The 17,400-nt window shown below is 45.8% G+C and overlaps 1 protein-coding gene and 1 pseudogene across 1 annotated transcript in view; one reads left to right on the top strand and one right to left on the bottom strand.

The window, feature by feature from the left end:
* Nucleotides 1-17,400, bottom strand: part of LOC140427776 (sorting nexin-9-like) — a 169,236-nt gene that overhangs the window by 123,630 nt on the left and 28,206 nt on the right. The window contains exon 2 of the mRNA XM_072513416.1: nucleotides 5,044-5,118. Within this exon, the coding sequence (XP_072369517.1) occupies nucleotides 5,044-5,118 (75 nt within the window). The remainder of the gene's footprint in view (nucleotides 1-5,043; nucleotides 5,119-17,400) is intronic.
* Nucleotides 7,394-7,563, top strand: LOC140428733 (small ribosomal subunit protein uS14-like; annotated as a pseudogene).

The following is a 17,400-nucleotide window of genomic DNA, read 5'->3' as shown; positions in this document are numbered from 1 at the left end:
AATAAGTTGGATCTTGTACCGTTGCATGTACAAGATGCTGTGTGGGTCCAAATCAAGTATGCATGTCAACCCCTCAAAAATATTACCAATGTTAAAATCGACCCTTAAATTCTTCCTACAAAATTAACTTCAACAATTTGACTTTTACCAACATATAATAGTAAATTGTTAATAATTACATTGAATAGCTAAGGCCCAACACAGACCCTGGAAGGACACGATTACTCAAATCCTGCTAATTAGAAATTCTGTTCATTAGCCCGACATTGTCTTATGCCTGATGTGGAGAATAAGGGTTAATGCGATTAATACAAGTAAAAAAGGGAGTTATATTCGTGGAATCTGCCGCTCTCAATGTATTTTTTCCATCAGAGCCCTAGGCCTACACATCTGCTGTTGCTTTTCTATATGTGTACAGAGATGAAGTTACTGTAGCTGATAAGTCTGAGCTGTTTTCGGTTTTCTAGCCTGCCTGTCTGCGAGAATATGATAGCACATGATTACAAGGGGCGCATGAAGTCCATGAGCAGACAAAACACAGATGGCCGGATGAACATGTATTGTGTATTAATATATGTTATTGCAAATACTCTTTGAGATGCTTTGGTTGGTTGAAGCATTTGCCTGCATGCTTCGAATGAAGGTTTCCTAACCGTAACCATCACCAGATTCAGAGTGGCATTTATCCTGAACAACTTGGCGTCACAACAGGATCCACTGAATGCTCCAATTAAAGGAAAGTCCCTGCAGACAGCTGACAGTGAATATTGATGATTTTATATCACCCGTGTTTAGTTAGGACGAACTGACCGCCGGAGTCTCTTCGGACATGGCCTGAACAGCAAAAAACAGGGCGGCAGGGTAGCACAATGGTTAGCACTGTTGTTTCACAGCTCCAGAGTCCCAGGTTCGATTCCGGGCTTGGGTCACTGTCTGTGTGGAGTTTGCACTTTCTCCCCGTGTCTGCTTGGGTTTCCTCCGGGTGCTCCGGTTTCCTCCCACAGTCCAAAGATGTGCAGGTTAGGTGGATTGGCCATGCTGAATTGTCCTTAGCGTGCAAAAAAGGTAAGGTGAGGTTACAGGGATAGGGTGGATGTGTGGGCTTGGGGAGGGTGCTCTTTCCAAGGGCCGGTGCAGACTCGATGGGCCGAATGGCCTCCTTCAGCACTGTAAATTCTATGATTCTATGATTTTAAAATGATAGATGGTAATGGTCATAGGAGTGATATTGAAATGAAAGGAATTTTGGTTGTGACAATTGAAGGCTAAAACTAAATAACATTTAATAAGGATTATCAACACGATGGATACTGGTAAAGGGAGAGCTGGAGAATCTTAAACCGACACATAGTCTGTTGTTTTAATTACGTATACGACTTATTACGTATATGCTAATAGTCCAGAAGTTAACAAAGATCCTGCAAAAGAATAAAGCACATCACTGAACAAGGTGATGTTTGCAGGTGGGAAGTTCCCCTGCAAATGGTTTCTGACCAAATAATCCATTTCACAGGTAACTTCCAGAGCATGAAAGTGGAAGTAACATAGCAACAAGAAGCTGCTAACAGGGCGAGAGAGGGAACTGAGCTTCAACCACCTAAGTATGGCTCAGATTAATGGTAAAGGTAGTGCGTTGCGTACGTTTGGATATGCTAGGGGACAGTAGGTGGAAACACTGGTCTCAGGTTAAGGTTTATGACATGTTCTATTTCTGTCAATAAGAGGCCGGCAGACATCACCGTGCACATCAAAACAAGCACCTGTCTGCATCCTGGGCAATATATATGACTACCTAATGGAGGAGCTGAGAGTGGATAAAGAAACCTATTGTGGATATCAGGTAAGATCACCTCAAGGTCACACACAACCCAAACAATAGTACCTATGGGACAGGATTGAGGTACGGCAAAAATCAAACAGCAAAAATCACCAGCATCAAACAGGCCCTCCAGGGTATTCTCATCATGTGTCTTGATGAGTGCAAGACAAAAAGCTTCAACATGTCTTTTTTTGTGGCAATGACCTCTACAGAGGATTGGGCTGTAGGAATAACAATACATTCAGTCTTCATACAAGTTTCCGACTCACCCTGGGAGGTTTCCACCTTGCAGGGAGAACTCTGACGGGTGGGATTTTCAGCCAATGGTGGGGTGGCAAGTTAAATGAGGACAACACGCCAGGAAGAGCATTTCAAGAAGCAGTTAAAAAGGTCCTACTGACAGTTCGAAGCTATATTGATCGGAGTCAGTAGGTTACGGTGAAGGGGAGAGTGCAAGTGGATTTAGGCAAAGGGAAGGCCAGGGCATTCAGGGACTCTGAGAGTGCTAGCACTGTGGCAGGTCACATGCAATATTAGAATCAGACCGAATTAGCTGCCACTTCAGCTTTCATCCTGATCATCAGCATCTGCATTTGTTGTTACCAAAGGGTGATGATTTCACACCCTTTGCAATGGTAACAATGTCAAACTGGGGCTATGCCACAATTGCTGCCTCAGCACTACCTTGAGAGAAGGAATATGGTGATGATTTTATAGTGCTCATTCTGGCTACTCATGTCCCAGTTCCAGGTGGATATCACCTGGATGTCCAGCAAAGCCATGAGAGAACTGCAAATTAGGATGCAAATAGAACCAAGGACTTAATGTCCACAGCAGTCCAGCCAGATCCCTGGACAACTATATCAGCCTGGAGTCCAGTCAGGTGAATAGTGTCCACATGGGTCAGATATAATGCCAATAGTAGGGATTGAGGTGGGGAATAAATCAGTCAATATGATTAATATAAGTTCTAAAGTAAGTTGTATTCATGAAAGCTGCCTCTTTCGCTGTATTATTACACCACAACCCTTGTCCTACACATCTCTGTTGCGTTTCTATATGTGTACAGAGATGAAGTTACTGTAGCCGATAGCCCAAGCTGTTTTCTGCTTTTTCCATTCTGCTTTTTAAACTAATAATTAATAATCTTTATTGTCACAAGAAGGCTTACATTGCAATGACGTTACTGTGAAAAGCCCTTTGTCGCCACATTCCAGCACCTGTTCGGGTACACAGAGGGAGAAATGAAAATGAAAATGAAATGAAAATCGCTTATTGTCACAAGTAGGCTTCAGTGAAGTTACTGTGAAAAGCCCCTAGTCACCACATTCCGGCGCCTGTTCGGGCAGGCTGGTACGGGAATTGAACCCGCGTTGCTGGCCTTGTTCTGCTTTACAAGCCAGCTGTTTAGCCCACTGTGCTAAAGCCAGCTGTTTAGCCCACTGTGCTAAAGCAGCCCCATGTCTAAATGACCTAACAGCACGTCTTTCGGGATTTGTGGGAGGAAACCGGAGCACCCGGAGGAAACCCACGCAGACACAGGGAGAACGTGCAGACTCCACACAGACAGTGACCCAGCCGGGAATCGAACCTGGGACCCTGGCGCTGTGAAGCCAAAGTGCTGACCACTGTGCCACCGTGCTGCCAGTCTGCGAGAATATGATAGCATGTGCTTACGAGGGACACATGAGGGCCACGTGCAGAAAAACATGCTCAGTCAAGCAGCCAGCTGTAACTATTGTGTATAAATGTATGTTATTGTACCTATTATTTGAGATGCTTCGGTTCACTGAAGCATTCCCCTGCATACTGGTCATAAAAATTCCCTAATTTTAACCAACTCTGGACTCCGAGTGGCACTTGTCCTGCAAAATGCCAGTCAGTCAATTTCTTAAACAAATCACTAATTTCCTTTAAATTCTTTGAGATTTAACTATAGACAACACACTCTTAGATGGGACTTTATCAAATGCCTTCTGGAAGTCCATTTAAATAGAATAGTATCCACAGTGTTTATACAAATTTGCCCCTGTCCAATATTTTCATCACCTCTTTAAAACATTTGAACAGTTTCATCAGGGATAATTTACCTGTTAAAGGACTGTGCTGGCTCTCTCTGATCAGCTGCAAATTTCCAAGGTGGTCATTCAACCTATGCTTAATTATTCACTTGAGCAATTTCTCTGGTCTATAATTCCACAGTTCCCCTCTCTCACTTTAGGTAAATAGCAATGTGCACAATGTTCCAATCTAAAGGAATGTTCCTGAATCAAGAGAACTTTGGGAGCACAGTGGCACACTGCTGCCTCACAGCGCCAGGGACCCAAGTTCAATTCCGGCCTTGGATGACTGTGTGTGGAGTTTGCACATTCTCCCCACGTCTCCGCGGGTTTTCTCTTGGTATTCCGGTTTCCGCCCACAGTCAAAAGATGTACAGGTTAGGTGGGATTGCAGGGATAGGGCGGGGGTGTGGGCCTAGGTAGAGTGCTCTTTCGGAGGGTCGGTGCAAACTCGATGGGCCAAAGGGGAGAGAGAGCGAGAGCTGAGGTTTAACAGAGAAGAAGGAAGAGAGGCACGATGAATGAGAAAGAGCACTGGAGGCAGACATACTGACAATTAAGTCTTACCAAAGAAGAACAAAATGAATGGGAAGACAATTACAGAAAAATGACTCATTCACTAAATTACTTTTCTTGGCTACATTGTTGTGGGGAAGTGGCATGTGGATATTTACAGTTCCCCCTTTTCCCCCTCATTTTAGATCATACTCTGCATGGAGACTAGTCACGCAATTCTACAGATTACTTACAAAGTCACTTTTATAATAATCTGCATGGATAATTATAGGAAATTATCTTAATGAATTTATACACCTTCAATAATCCATTTCTTAATTAGAACTGGTTTCTGCTGAAAAGATATATTTTACAATTTTTGTCTCCTGTTTAAAAGAACCTACCTAATAATGAAACAACCAATAATCGTATGGTCTGACGTGTGCAAATGATTTTACTTTCAATGTCTGCTGTTATTCTACTGAGTCGTAACAATGCACAGATAATGAAAAATACCAAGTATTGAATTGTGATTCACCAAGAAAAAGATGTAAAGATTAGAAAGACCAGGGACTCAGGCAATTAAGTATTTTGGGGTTACTTACTTGGCTAGGCTTTGTGTTCAATTATAATTTTTCATAATTGGTACTAAATTTTCCTGCTTCTTACCTCAACATTTTGGCCTGGGAACAGTCCACACTCTCCATTGGAGTTAATACCTTGACACCAACCATTGCCATTATCCTGAAGAAACAATTGCATCAGATGTGTAGGTGCGCCTTGTATGTTATAATATTCTTTAAAGTTAAATACATCATATTCTCTTGCTGAAATAAAGATGCTGGAGTACAAATCTAACACAGTTTTGCTAATTTTTCAACCAATTAAAAGTCATCCAAATACCAAATTCTCGATGGGACGTTCCAACCCTGGAAGTGTACCCGAGGTGCAGTGACCATTTGATTATTCTTAGCCCAGAAAACATAATGCAAACACTTAGAAAGCAGGCCGTAATTTCAGGGCATCTTTACCTCAATTAAGGGAATCTCTGGATGGTCATTTTAGGCTGAGAGTTGTAAAACAATTTTTTTGGCTCCATGGTAGGATTAGGGATGTTTTTGATACTGGGGAGTCGTCGGAGACTGACTTTTAGCTGCAGATGCACTTATACTTCATTAAATGCAGTAGTACTGGGAAAATTCAAAACAATGCTTGAATTCCCATTGTGGCTGCCACAGAAAGAACGCAAGGGCACAGGAGGCCTCACAGGATGCAAGTTCTCCGGAACAAAATGTCATATCGGAAGATAACATGGGAAGAGTGTGTGAGGAGGCTGCGTTTCAGCAGGAAGGCAGCAACTAACCTACGTGATCGGAACTGGGAGTCAAACACCAAGGGCAGACACCGATGGCAAGGTTACAATGGCCTACAAACCTCTACACTGCACACTCACTCATTCAAGGGTGCAACAGGTTGGAATCAGCAACATCAGTCAGTGTCTGTCCACATTACCATCTGGCAGGTGATAGATGCTCAAATTGCAAGGAACCAATAATTTATCTCCTTCTCCAGAGAGGCTGATGGTTAGGGCATGAAAGTGCTTGGATTTCCTCATCTCATTCGATTTCCCTGGGCAAAATTGACTAAACACACATTCCTCTGTTTAGAATCATGGAATAAAATTTACAGTGCAGTAGGAGGCCATTCGGCCCATCGAGTCTGCACCGGCCCTTGGAAAGAGCACCCTCTTAGCCCATGCCTCCACCCTATCCCTGCGACCCAGTAACCCCAACAAACCTTTTGGATACTAAGGGGCACTATAGCGTGAATGACCCACCTAACCTGCACATCTTTGGACTGTGGGAGGAAATGGGGGCACCCGGAGGAAACCCATGCAGACATGGGCAGAACGTACATACTCCACACAGACAGTCGCTCGAGGTCAGAATTGAACCCGGGTCCCTGGAACTGTAAGGCCGCAGTGCTAACCACAGTGCCACTGTGACGCCCGGACACTGCTGGAAGCGGTTCTATTCTTCGAACATGGAACCTTTTTCTGATCATTGGCAGTAAATAAAGCGGGTCTTGATATATTTGTACTGTGCTAGTCCTCAATCTCTCCCATTTCCCCACACATGGGTGTCAGGTTAGCCTCTTCGATTCGGGGGTGGGTGGCTATCGCCTTGGCTCTGATGAGTCACACATCACCAAGAACTCTCATTACTCTCCACATCTCACCAATAGTCTCAGCTACTAACTGATCCATTTTCAATGGGCTAAGAAAAGCATGTTCTCTTCTTTTAAATAATTTTTGCACATCAAACATGTCTCCACGCTTCATTGAATAAATTGGTCCATGACGTAAATGGCAAAGGGGAGCCCGAAAAAAGTCATGAGAAAAACATTTATTCAGCATCATTTACATCGGACCCAGTTACACATCTTAGGGTCCGCATTCCTTTCTGTCAGCTGATCTGTTGTACTAGTGTTGGTTAACTCACAACCCAGTCAGCACCAGGGAACAATCATCCCCAGCTGGATGTGTCCCATGCAGGGTTATAACAGTCCAATTGCTTTTTGGATACAGAGTAGTCATTAGTATTTACTACACGAGTCAGAAGGTTGTATTTTCCAATTCAACATAAATTCAACCAGACGTTTCTCAGTTTGAGAATTAAATCCATTTGACCTGTGGTGTTTTGACCCTAGATGAATCTTTGAGAACAACCGAATGTTTGGTTCACTTTGGGAGCTAGCAAATTGGGAGAGCTGAAGGGCATAGGATACTGCTAAATTTAAAGAGCTGTACAACTAAAAGATACCAATACCTTGCAATTTCAAAGCAGGGAAACTAGCAAGCTTTCATACCAATGTGTTTCAAAGAAACCCCAGTAGTTTTGAGTCCTGAGATACAGAGAAGGATGCATTTTAGTTAAAGTGCAATGAGTGTTAAAAGGCATCAAACTGGGTTGAAGAATGTGTGTGCGGCCCCACCTCCCTCTTTCTGTGTCTGGTTGCCATGGGTCATCAGCAGCTTTACTGGTCTCGCCCCAGGAAATTTGGCAGGGCTCCCGTTCATACCGAGTCTATGTGAACCAACACGACCTGATCCGGAAATGCGGCCTCAACATACGCTGCCAGTGCTTCAGACAATACACTGCGGACATAGACTTCATCAAGCTGGACTAAATTACAAAAGGAGCATGAGGGCACTCTAATGCGGTACAAAATGGAAATTAAACATTTGTCAAACAACTCTACTCTCTTCACCTGGAAGAAGTAAACTTTTGTGATGCTCCATTTTTGTAAATAAAATGTAATAGTCGTTTTTTAAAAAAGGTATTAAACTGAAGACACGGCCTATTGTTCATTTAAATTGATTAAAATGCTGACTAAATCATCCCATAAATAGTCATGCAACCATTATTGGGCCAGGGGCGAGAAAAAGATCAAAATGGAGGTGATAAGCCAAGTTTCAGTGAAAGAGTTCATATGTATCGTCAAAAGAAAAGAAACTTGAAGTGAGATGATTGCAAAAACTGGCAATAGTGGGCTCTTCATCAACGAGGGAAACTACTGTAGCCACCTAAAATGGCTGATTCCCGATTAATTTGGCCAAACTCCAATGTAAAATGGCGAACTAAAAAGGCTGATGGGAAAATCAGCCAACAGGGCACAAACGGACAGCTGCAGACAGAACAGTGTATTCGGCTCTGGGGAAGTCGGCCCAGACCGATACCTGCAACCATTAGCAGCACATCAACCCAGCCATCTGCAGTTTAATCGGCGATCCCCGGGAACAATTGCTACAAATTAACAATTGAAAGCCGATCCAGACCTCTCGGCGCCAGCAGTGGCCGAGACAAAGAAAGGTGAACGACCACCCCCCGATCAAGGAATCGTCCCATTATTGGAGCATATCGAACCCAGTGATTGAGACCAAGTCCAATCACTTGGGACCAGGGTCAAGGTCCGCCCCGAGAGGCGGGGAGCCTCTGGGAACTATAAAGATAGGGGCCAAGTTCAGATCGACCCTTCTTCTCCTACTCGCAACCTTCGAGACCCTTCGACGCAAGAACAAGTAAGTGTTACTCCAGCGATCGCTACCTGATAGGTGTTCCAGACTATCGACCCGTATCAGCCTTTTTGAATCCCGCAGACCAGACCCAATTCGATAAGCCATTCGTTTCCCTGACCTGGTGGGCCATCACCAAAGTTAAGTATTGGCCTTTAGTGGTAGGTAATAGTCTAGAGGTAGTATTATTGTGTAAGTATTTATTGCTGTATATAATAAATGATCATTGATTTAACATTTACTAAGCGGTGTGCTGTATTATTAATCATTACTTGAGCTTGAACCACGTGGCGGTATCAGAAAGATACCTGGCGACTCGTGAGCAAAGGTGACAGAATTAGAGCTAATAAAACTAAGGTTAATAAGAGCAACATTTTGGCGACATCCTGACGGGACCCGATCTAGAAGTGGAAAACCTCCCCGGGAGAACTCAAGAAATTTGAATTAGAATCCAATTGGAAACAAAAAAACCACAAGAGTTCAAGCGGTTCTGATTAATAATTCACAATTCGGATGTGTGTGTATGCATGCAAAACTAACAGGGCTATATGGTAAAACTGATAAATTTTTGTTGCGTCAAAACTGTCGGAAGTCTGTATTTTCGGAAATTAGCGCAAGCCGTACCCGCATCTACGACACCACCTTAGCCCCATGTTCCAAATTTAACCGAAGCAAGCAGATAGGAGAGATGGCCATGCAGGCAATGCAACGTCTCATGAACCCCGAGGAATTTGCGGTCGCAGCGACCAGCAGCAGTAGAGTGGGACAGTGCCCCACTTGGGAAGAGGAAATTCGGAAATACCTCAAGGGCAAAGGATGGCCCATGTGGAATGATTTCTGTAATAATGACGACTCAGGTCCCGGAAGTATAGAGCATACTTGGTGGGAGAACATGAGTGAAATCCACAAAAAGAATTTAACAAAAGCTCGCAAGCCGATGGCAATAGTGTCCTGTCTGGCACAATTGCGAGGCACAGAGGAGGTCGTCAGGACGCTCCGCAAAGAAGTGGAGGGCATACATCGCATGAGTAAAGTCGATGTATGCGAGGTTGAGAAAGAGAATTTAGAGTTAAGGAGGAAATTGGCAGCAAAGGACGAAGAGGTGGCTGACGCCAAACGGGGTCACCAGTCTTGTCTGGCGCATTTGAGTAGTTTCCAGTCCCAGTACGAAAAGGCTTATCAGGACACGCAGCGTGCAGTCCTGGTAAAGAAAGAGACAGAGAAGCAGGTGGAGACGCTACAGAAGCAATGTAGTGATCTCAAGGCAGCCTTGAGAGCGCTCCACGCTGCAACTACAGAACAAAGGCAGACACCATAGACCATGCGAAGTGCCGGAAGCAAATTGCAGACCTGCAATCACTGCTTTCTGTCCAAAAGGGATTTCAAGAAACCTTTGGGGAAAAATTAGACCAGGAAGACGGCCCTGATTGGGAAGAATTACAGGAAACAGCGCAGAGATATGTTCAGGGAACATGTGCGCAGGAAAAGACCCAAAGGAGAAAAGCACCCCAACCCCCCACATAGCAGGTAGTTCAGGCTCCAATGAACCCTGTAACCACCCTCCGCACAGCCACACCGGACGATGGGGCATATCGATATTCCACCCCCTTGACAGTGACCCGATTACGGGACGCATGCGAGAAGATCACACCGTTCCTCCCCAGCTCAGACCCCCACCAGTTCTTTGCCACAGTTAGACGCCAGGCGCACATGTACGTCCTGGATGAGAGAGAGCATGTAAAGCTCATGGTTCTAAGTTTGGATCCATCGGTAGCAGCAGCCCTTCCCGGTCCACAGAACGTAGGAGGAGACACCCTTGCAGAAATGCATACCGCGATCCTGGATGCGATCGGGTATAACCAGGGTGACCCCGTTGATGGCCTAAATAAGTGTAGGCAGAAGAAGTCTGAACACCCCACAGCGTTCGCAGGACGCTTGTGGATTCACTTTGAAGCCGTTTTCGGAAATGTAGACCGTGCCCATTTGTCCCCAGACAATATGGCCAAATGGACCCGCACCCTTATCTCCCATGCCACAGAGGCAGGACAGAATGCCTGTAGTAGTTATGATCCCTCGGAGGAGGCTCATAACGAGAAGTGGGTGGTTAAAAGATTGTCCCGCGTTTGGGAGCAGTCTGTTCACAATCGACCCGCCGTTAAAACCACCGAGGAAAAGCAAGCCGCCGCAGACATGCAGGAAAGTAAAAGCCACACCTCACAACCCCGCCTGGATAAATGAGGGAAAGAACAGCTCCCCAACAAAACCGCAAGAATGTTACAACTGAGGACAGTTGGGACATTTTTCAAAAGAGTGCAATGCCCCTAAAAAGCCACTGAGAGCCCAACAAACAGGCACTCTCAGTAAGAAAAAGGCAGAGCGCGTACATAGCGTTAGCGCCCGTTCGGATCAGACGGACTTGACCGGAACGGACTGACGGTGTACAGGCTCCCCCAGTTGGGTCTGCGATACCCTTTGGGATAGGTCAGGACGACCCGTAGTCGCAGCGAAAATTCGGGGACAGCCTATCGAGTTTCTTTGAGACACAGGAGGGTCCCGCACCACCTTAAATTCCTCCACCCTTTGTCAGGACACGTGGCCCAGTACAGCCACTATGACCCTCAGCGGCTTCACAGGCCACTCACAGCAGGGACACATCAGCCCCTGTACCCATTCAAATAGGAAACATTACCACAAAACACCCCGTAGTTTTAGTCGACCTGCCCCACACAGCAGAACACATTCTGGGAATCAACTTTATGAATTCCCACCGCCTATCTTTCGATCCAGTCAACCAGTGTGTCTGGAAGATGGCGAAATCCGCTAGAGCCCCGGCAACGCTCAACATAGGGGACTATGACTTCCGGTTGCGGCGATGACCAGCTAAGCCGCACGTTTCGGCACCTCCCGTTTCAACGGACTTTTGGGCTCTTATCGGGAGCCCCAACGGAGATTCTTTGCGACCAAACCCAGTGTGAGGTGACAAAGGAAGGAGTCCCCCCGGGTGTGGATGGAAAGACCATAAGACCATAAGACATAGGAGTGGAAGTAAGGCCATTCGGCCCATCGAGTCCACTCCACCATTCAATCATGGCTGATTTCAACTCCATTTACCCGCTCCCTCTCCATAGCCCTTAATTCCTCGAGAAATCAAGAATTTATCAACTTCTGTCTTAAAGACACTCAACGTCCCGTCCTCCACCGCCCTCTGTGGCAATGAATTCCACAGACCCACCACAATCTGGCTGAAGAAATTTCTCCTCATCTCTGTTCTAAAGTGACTCCCTTATATTCTAAGGCTGTGCCCCCGGGTCCTAGTCTCCCCTGTCAATGGAAACAACTTCCCTACATCCACCCTATCTAAGCCATTCATTATCTTGTAAGTTTCTATTAGATCTCCCCTCAACCTCCTAAACTCCAATGAATATAATCCCAGGATCCTCAGACGTTCATCGTATGTTAGGCCTACCATTCCTGGGTTCATCCGTGTGAATCTCCACTGGACCCGCTCCAGTGCCAGTATGTCCTTCCTGAGGTATGGGGCCCAAAATTGCTCACAGTATTCTAAATGGGGCCTAACTAATGCTTTATAAAGCTTCAGAAGTACATCCCTGCTTTTATATTCCAAGCCTCTTGAGATGAATGACAACATTGCATTTGCTTTCTTAATTACGGACTCAACCTGCAAGTTTACCTTTAGAGAATCCTGGACTAGGACTCCCAAGTCCCTTTGCACTTCAGCATTATGAATTTTGTCACCATTTAGAAAATAGTCCACGCCTCTATTCTTTTTTCCAAAGTGCAAGACCTCGCACTTGCCCACGTTGAATTTCATCAGCCATTTCTTGGACCACTCTCCTAAACTGTCTAAGTCTTTCTGCAGCCTCCCCACCTCCTCCATACTACCTGCCCCTCCACCTATCTTTGTATCATCGGCAAACTTAGCCAGAATGCCCTCAGTCCCGTCATCTAGATCGTTATTATATAAAGAGAACAGCTGTGGCCCCAACACTGAACCCTGCGGGACACCACTCGTCACCGGTTGCCATTCCAAAAAAGAACCTTTTATCCCAACTCTCTGCCTTCTGCCTGACAGCCAGTCGTCAATCCATGTTAGTACCTTGCCTCGAATACCATGGGCCCTTATTTTACTCAGCAGTCTCCCGTGAGGCACCTTATCAAAGGCCTTTTGGAAGTCAAGATAGATAACATCCATTGGCTCTCCTTGGTCTAACCTATTTGTTATCTCTTCAAAGAACTCTAACAGGTTTGTCAGGCAAGACCTCCCCTGACTAAATCCATGCTGACTTGTCCTAATCCGACCCTGCACTTCCAAGAATTTAGAAATCTCATCCTTAACAATGGATTCTAGAATCTTGCCAACAACCGAGGTTAGGCTAATTGGCCTATAATTTTCCATCTTTTTCCTTGTTCCCTTCTTGAACAGGGGGGTTACAACAGCGATTTTCCAATCCTCTGGTACTTTCCCGGACTCCAGTGACTTTTGAAACATCATCACCAACGCCTCCACTATTTCTTCAGCTATCTCCTTTAGAATTCTAGGATGTAGCCCATCTGGGCCCGGAGATTTATCAATTTTTAGACCTCTTAGTTTCTCTAGCACTTTCTCCTTTGTGATGGCTACCATATTCAACTCTGTCCCCTGACTCTCCGGAATTGTTGGGATATTACTCATGTCTTCTACTGTGAAGACTGACGCAAAGTTCTTATTCAGTTCCTCGGCTATTTCCTTGTCTCCCATCACAAAATTACCAGCGTCATTTTGGAGCGGCCCAATGTCAACTTTTGCCTCCCGTTTGTGTTTAATGTATTTAAAGAAACTTTTACTATCATTCCTAATGTTACTGGCTAGCCTACCTTCAAATTTGATCCTCTCTTTCCTTATCTCTCTCTTTGTTATCCTCTGTTTGTTTTTGTAGCCTTCCCAATCTTCTGACTTCCCAGTACTCTTTGCCACATTATAGGCTTTCTCTTTTGCTTTGATGCATTTCCTAACTTCCTTTGTCAGCCATGGCTGCCTAATCCCCCCTCTGATAACCTTTTTTTTCTTTGGGATGAACCTCTGTACTGTGTCCTCAATTACTCCCAGAAACTCCTGCCATTGCTGTTCTACTGTCTTTCCCACTAGGCTCTGCTCCCAGTCGATTTTCGTCAGTTCCTCCCTCATGCCCCTGTAGTTACCTTTATTTAACTGTAACACCTTCACATCCGATTCTACCTTCTTTCTTTCAAATTGGAGATTGAATTCGACCATATTATGATCACTGCCTCCTAAGTGCTCCCTTACTTTAAGATCTTTAATCAAGTCTGGCTCATTACATAACACTAAGTCCAGAATGGCCTGTCCCCTCGTGGGCTCCATCACAAGCTGTTCCAAAAAGCCCTCCTGTAAACATTCAATGAATTCCCTTTCCTTGGGTCCCATGGCAGTATTATTTACCCAGTCCACCTGCATATTAAAGTCCCCCATGATCACTGTGACCTTGCCTTTCTGACATGCACTTTCTATTTCGTGGTGCATCTTGTGCCCCTGGTCCTGACCACTGTTAGGAGGCCTGTACATAACTCCCATTATGTTTTTTTTGCCTTTGTGGTTCCTCAACTCTACCCACACAGACTCCACATCATCCGACCCCATGTCGTTTAGTGTTATTAATTTAATTTCATTCCTAATTAACAAGGCAACCCCGCCCCCTCTGCCCACCTCTCTGTCTTTTCGATAGGTTGTGAATCCCTGGATGTTTAAATGCCAGTCCTGAACCCCCTGCAACCACGTCTCTGTGATGTCTACCACATCATACCTGCCAGTCACAATCTGGGCCACAAGCTCATCTACCTTGTTCCGTACACTGCGCGCATTTAAATATAGCACCTTTAATTCTCTATTGACCGTCCCTTTTTGTTTTCTTAGTGTGGTGGACCTTGGTTTACTGAGCCTTTCCATACACTGTGTCATATTTTGTGGGATGGGGACTATTGTAACCTCTTCTGAGTTGTCTTTTCGTGCTTTTTTGTATTCCTAAGCAGCTACGCTTCCCACTGATTACTTCACCTCTTGGTTCCCTGACTTTCCCTTCCCCCCCCCAATCTTTAGTTTAAAGTCCTATTGACCACCCTATTTAGTCTTTTCGCCAGAACACTGGTCCCAGCTCGGTTCAGGTGGAGACCATCCCAACGGTATAGGTCCCCCCTGTCCCAAAACTGATGCCAGTGTCCCATGAAAAGGAACCCCTCATTCCCACACCACTCTTTCAGCCACGTGTTAACTTCCCTTATTCTTGCCTCACTATGCCAATTTGCACATGGCTCGGGCAGTAATCCGGAGATTATGACCCTTGAGGACCTGTTTTTTAATTTGAATCCTAGATCTTTATAATCTCTAAACAGGTCCTCTTTCCTAGACTTGCCTATGTTGTTGGTACCGAAATGGACCACAACAACTGGATCCTCCCTCTCCCTCTCCAGTATCCTTTCAAGCCGGTCAGAGATGTCCCGCACCCTAGCACCGGGCAGGCAACATACCATGCGCGACTCTTTATCCTGCTCACAAAGGATACTATCTATCCCCCTGATAATAGAAACCCCTACAACTACAACTTGCCTATTTACTCCCTCCCCTTGAATGGCCTGCTGAACCATGGTGCCTTGGTCAGCTGACTCATCCTTCCTGCAACCCTGTTCGCCATCCACACAGGGAGCAAGTGCCTCATACCTGTTGGACAGAGTCAAGGGCTGAGGCTCCTGAGTTCCTGGGGATTCAGGTGGCCAGGAACTGGGGAACCCTACATAAACTTAACCTGACGCGATTGGTAGAGCAGACGGAAAGGACTTTAAGAGGTGGGATATGGTGCCCCTGTCATTGGCGGGCAGAGTACAGGCGGTTAAAATGGTGGTCCTCCCGAGGTTCCTTTTCGTGTTTCAGTGCCTCCCCATCCTGATTACAAAGGCCTTCTTCAAAAAAATAGACAGGAGCATTATGAGCTTTGTGTGGGCGGGAAAGATCCTGAGGGTAAAGAGGGGGTTCCTGCAGCGCAGTAGGGACAGAGGGGGGTTGGCACTGCCGAGTCTGAGTGACTACTATTGGGCCGCCAATGTATCGATGGTCTGTAAGTGGATGAGGGAAGAAGAAGGTGCGGCGTGGAAAAGGTTGGAGATGGCGTCCTGTAAGGGAACAAGCTTAAAAGTGCTGGCGACGGCGCCGCTACCGTTCTCTCCGAAAAGGTACACCACAAACCCAGTGGTGGCGACCTTGAAGATCTGGGGGCAGTGGAGACGACATAGGGGAGTGACGAGTGCCTTGGTGTGGTCCCCGATAAGGAATAACCACAGGTTCGTCCCGGGGAGGATAGATGGGGGATTTCAATGTTGGCAGCGAGCAGGAATTAGGAAGCTGAAGGACCTGTTTGTGGACGGGACGTTTGCGAGTTTGGGAGCATTGGAAGAAAAATATAAGCTGCCACCAGGGAATGCTTTCCGGTACATGCAAGTGAGGGCATTTACGAGGCAACAGGTGAGGGAATTTCCGTGTCTCCCGACGCAAGGGGTCCAGGATAGAGTGATTTCGGGGGCAAGGGTTGGAGAAGGTAAAGTGTCCAAAATATACAGGGAGATGAGAGACGAGGGGGAGGCGATGGTAGAGGAGCTGAAGGGAAAATGGGAAGAGGAGCTGGGGGAAGAGATTGAGGAGGGGCTGTGGGCAGATGCCCTAAGTAGGGTAAATTCCTCATTCTCGTGTGCCAGGCTTAGCCTGATTCAATTTAAGGTTCTACACAGGGCGATTAATCCGTGTTCTTGGTTTTTTTTTCTTAGTTGGTTGTTGATATTTGCTCTTTGTTTATTCCTTTTTCCATCTGTTGTTAGTTTAATATATTATCTAAATAACGTTTAATGTATATTCCTTTATTAAGTTGTAAAAACGGAAAATCTTTGTTTGAAAAACTTCAATAAAATATATTTTAAAAAAAAAACATAGGGGACTATATGAACAAAATTAGCGCAGTAGGCGAGTTCTGGTTCAACCCCACCATACTCAGCACGGACCGACAGGTTAGGGCAGTCCTGCAAAAGAACAGGGCAGCATTCGCGACCCACAAGCACGACTGTGGATGGATGACTGGCTCCATACAAATAACAGGACCGGACCCTAGACCCCAAAAGCAGTACGGATTCCCCCTAGAAGCAGAGGGAGAAATCCTAAAGGTTATAGAGAGCTTATTAGAGCAGGGCGTACTAAGATCGGTAGCCTCAACTAATAATGCCCCGATTTGGCCAGTGAGAAAGCCCGACGGATCATGGCGCTTGACCATTGATTATCGGGAACTCAATAAAGTCACCCCCGCAGCAGCCCCCACCGTAGCAACAAGTCCCGAGACCATGCTCAAACAGGGACTCAATTCCCGATATTTCACGGTTTTGGATGTCAGTAATGGATTCTGGTCCATTCCATTGGCAAAGGCGTGCCAGTATAAATTTGCCTTCACTTTCCGAGCACAGCAGTACACGTGGACATGCCTGCCACAAGGCTTCCACAACTCCCCCTCCATTTTCCACCGACAGCTGGCAAATGGACTAGCAGAATGTTCTCGCCCCGAATGTCTGGTACAGTATGTAGACGATCTACTACTGCAGACAGACACAAAGGAAGAGCACATGGAGCTTCTGTCCTAACTCCTGGAATTGTTACAGTCAATTGGATGTAAACTAAATCCCAAAAAGGCCCAGTTATTGGAAGAAGTGGTATATTTGGGTACAATTATCACACATGGCAAACGCGAGATCGAGCATAAAAGAATTGACTCAATCGCTAAATTGCCCCTTCCCCAGAACGTTTCAGCCCTCCGGTCATTTTTAGGACTGGTTGGCTACTGCCGAAACCACATTGACGGTTTCGCCAGCAAGGCAGCGCCCCTCTCAGATTTCCTAAAGAAAGGAGC

Source organism: Scyliorhinus torazame, chromosome 8 (assembly GCF_047496885.1).
Source record: "Scyliorhinus torazame isolate Kashiwa2021f chromosome 8, sScyTor2.1, whole genome shotgun sequence".
Lineage (NCBI taxonomy): Eukaryota > Metazoa > Chordata > Chondrichthyes > Carcharhiniformes > Scyliorhinidae > Scyliorhinus > Scyliorhinus torazame.
The sequence above is the reverse complement of the archived record's forward strand: the minus strand, read 5'-3'. Positions and strand labels throughout refer to the sequence as shown.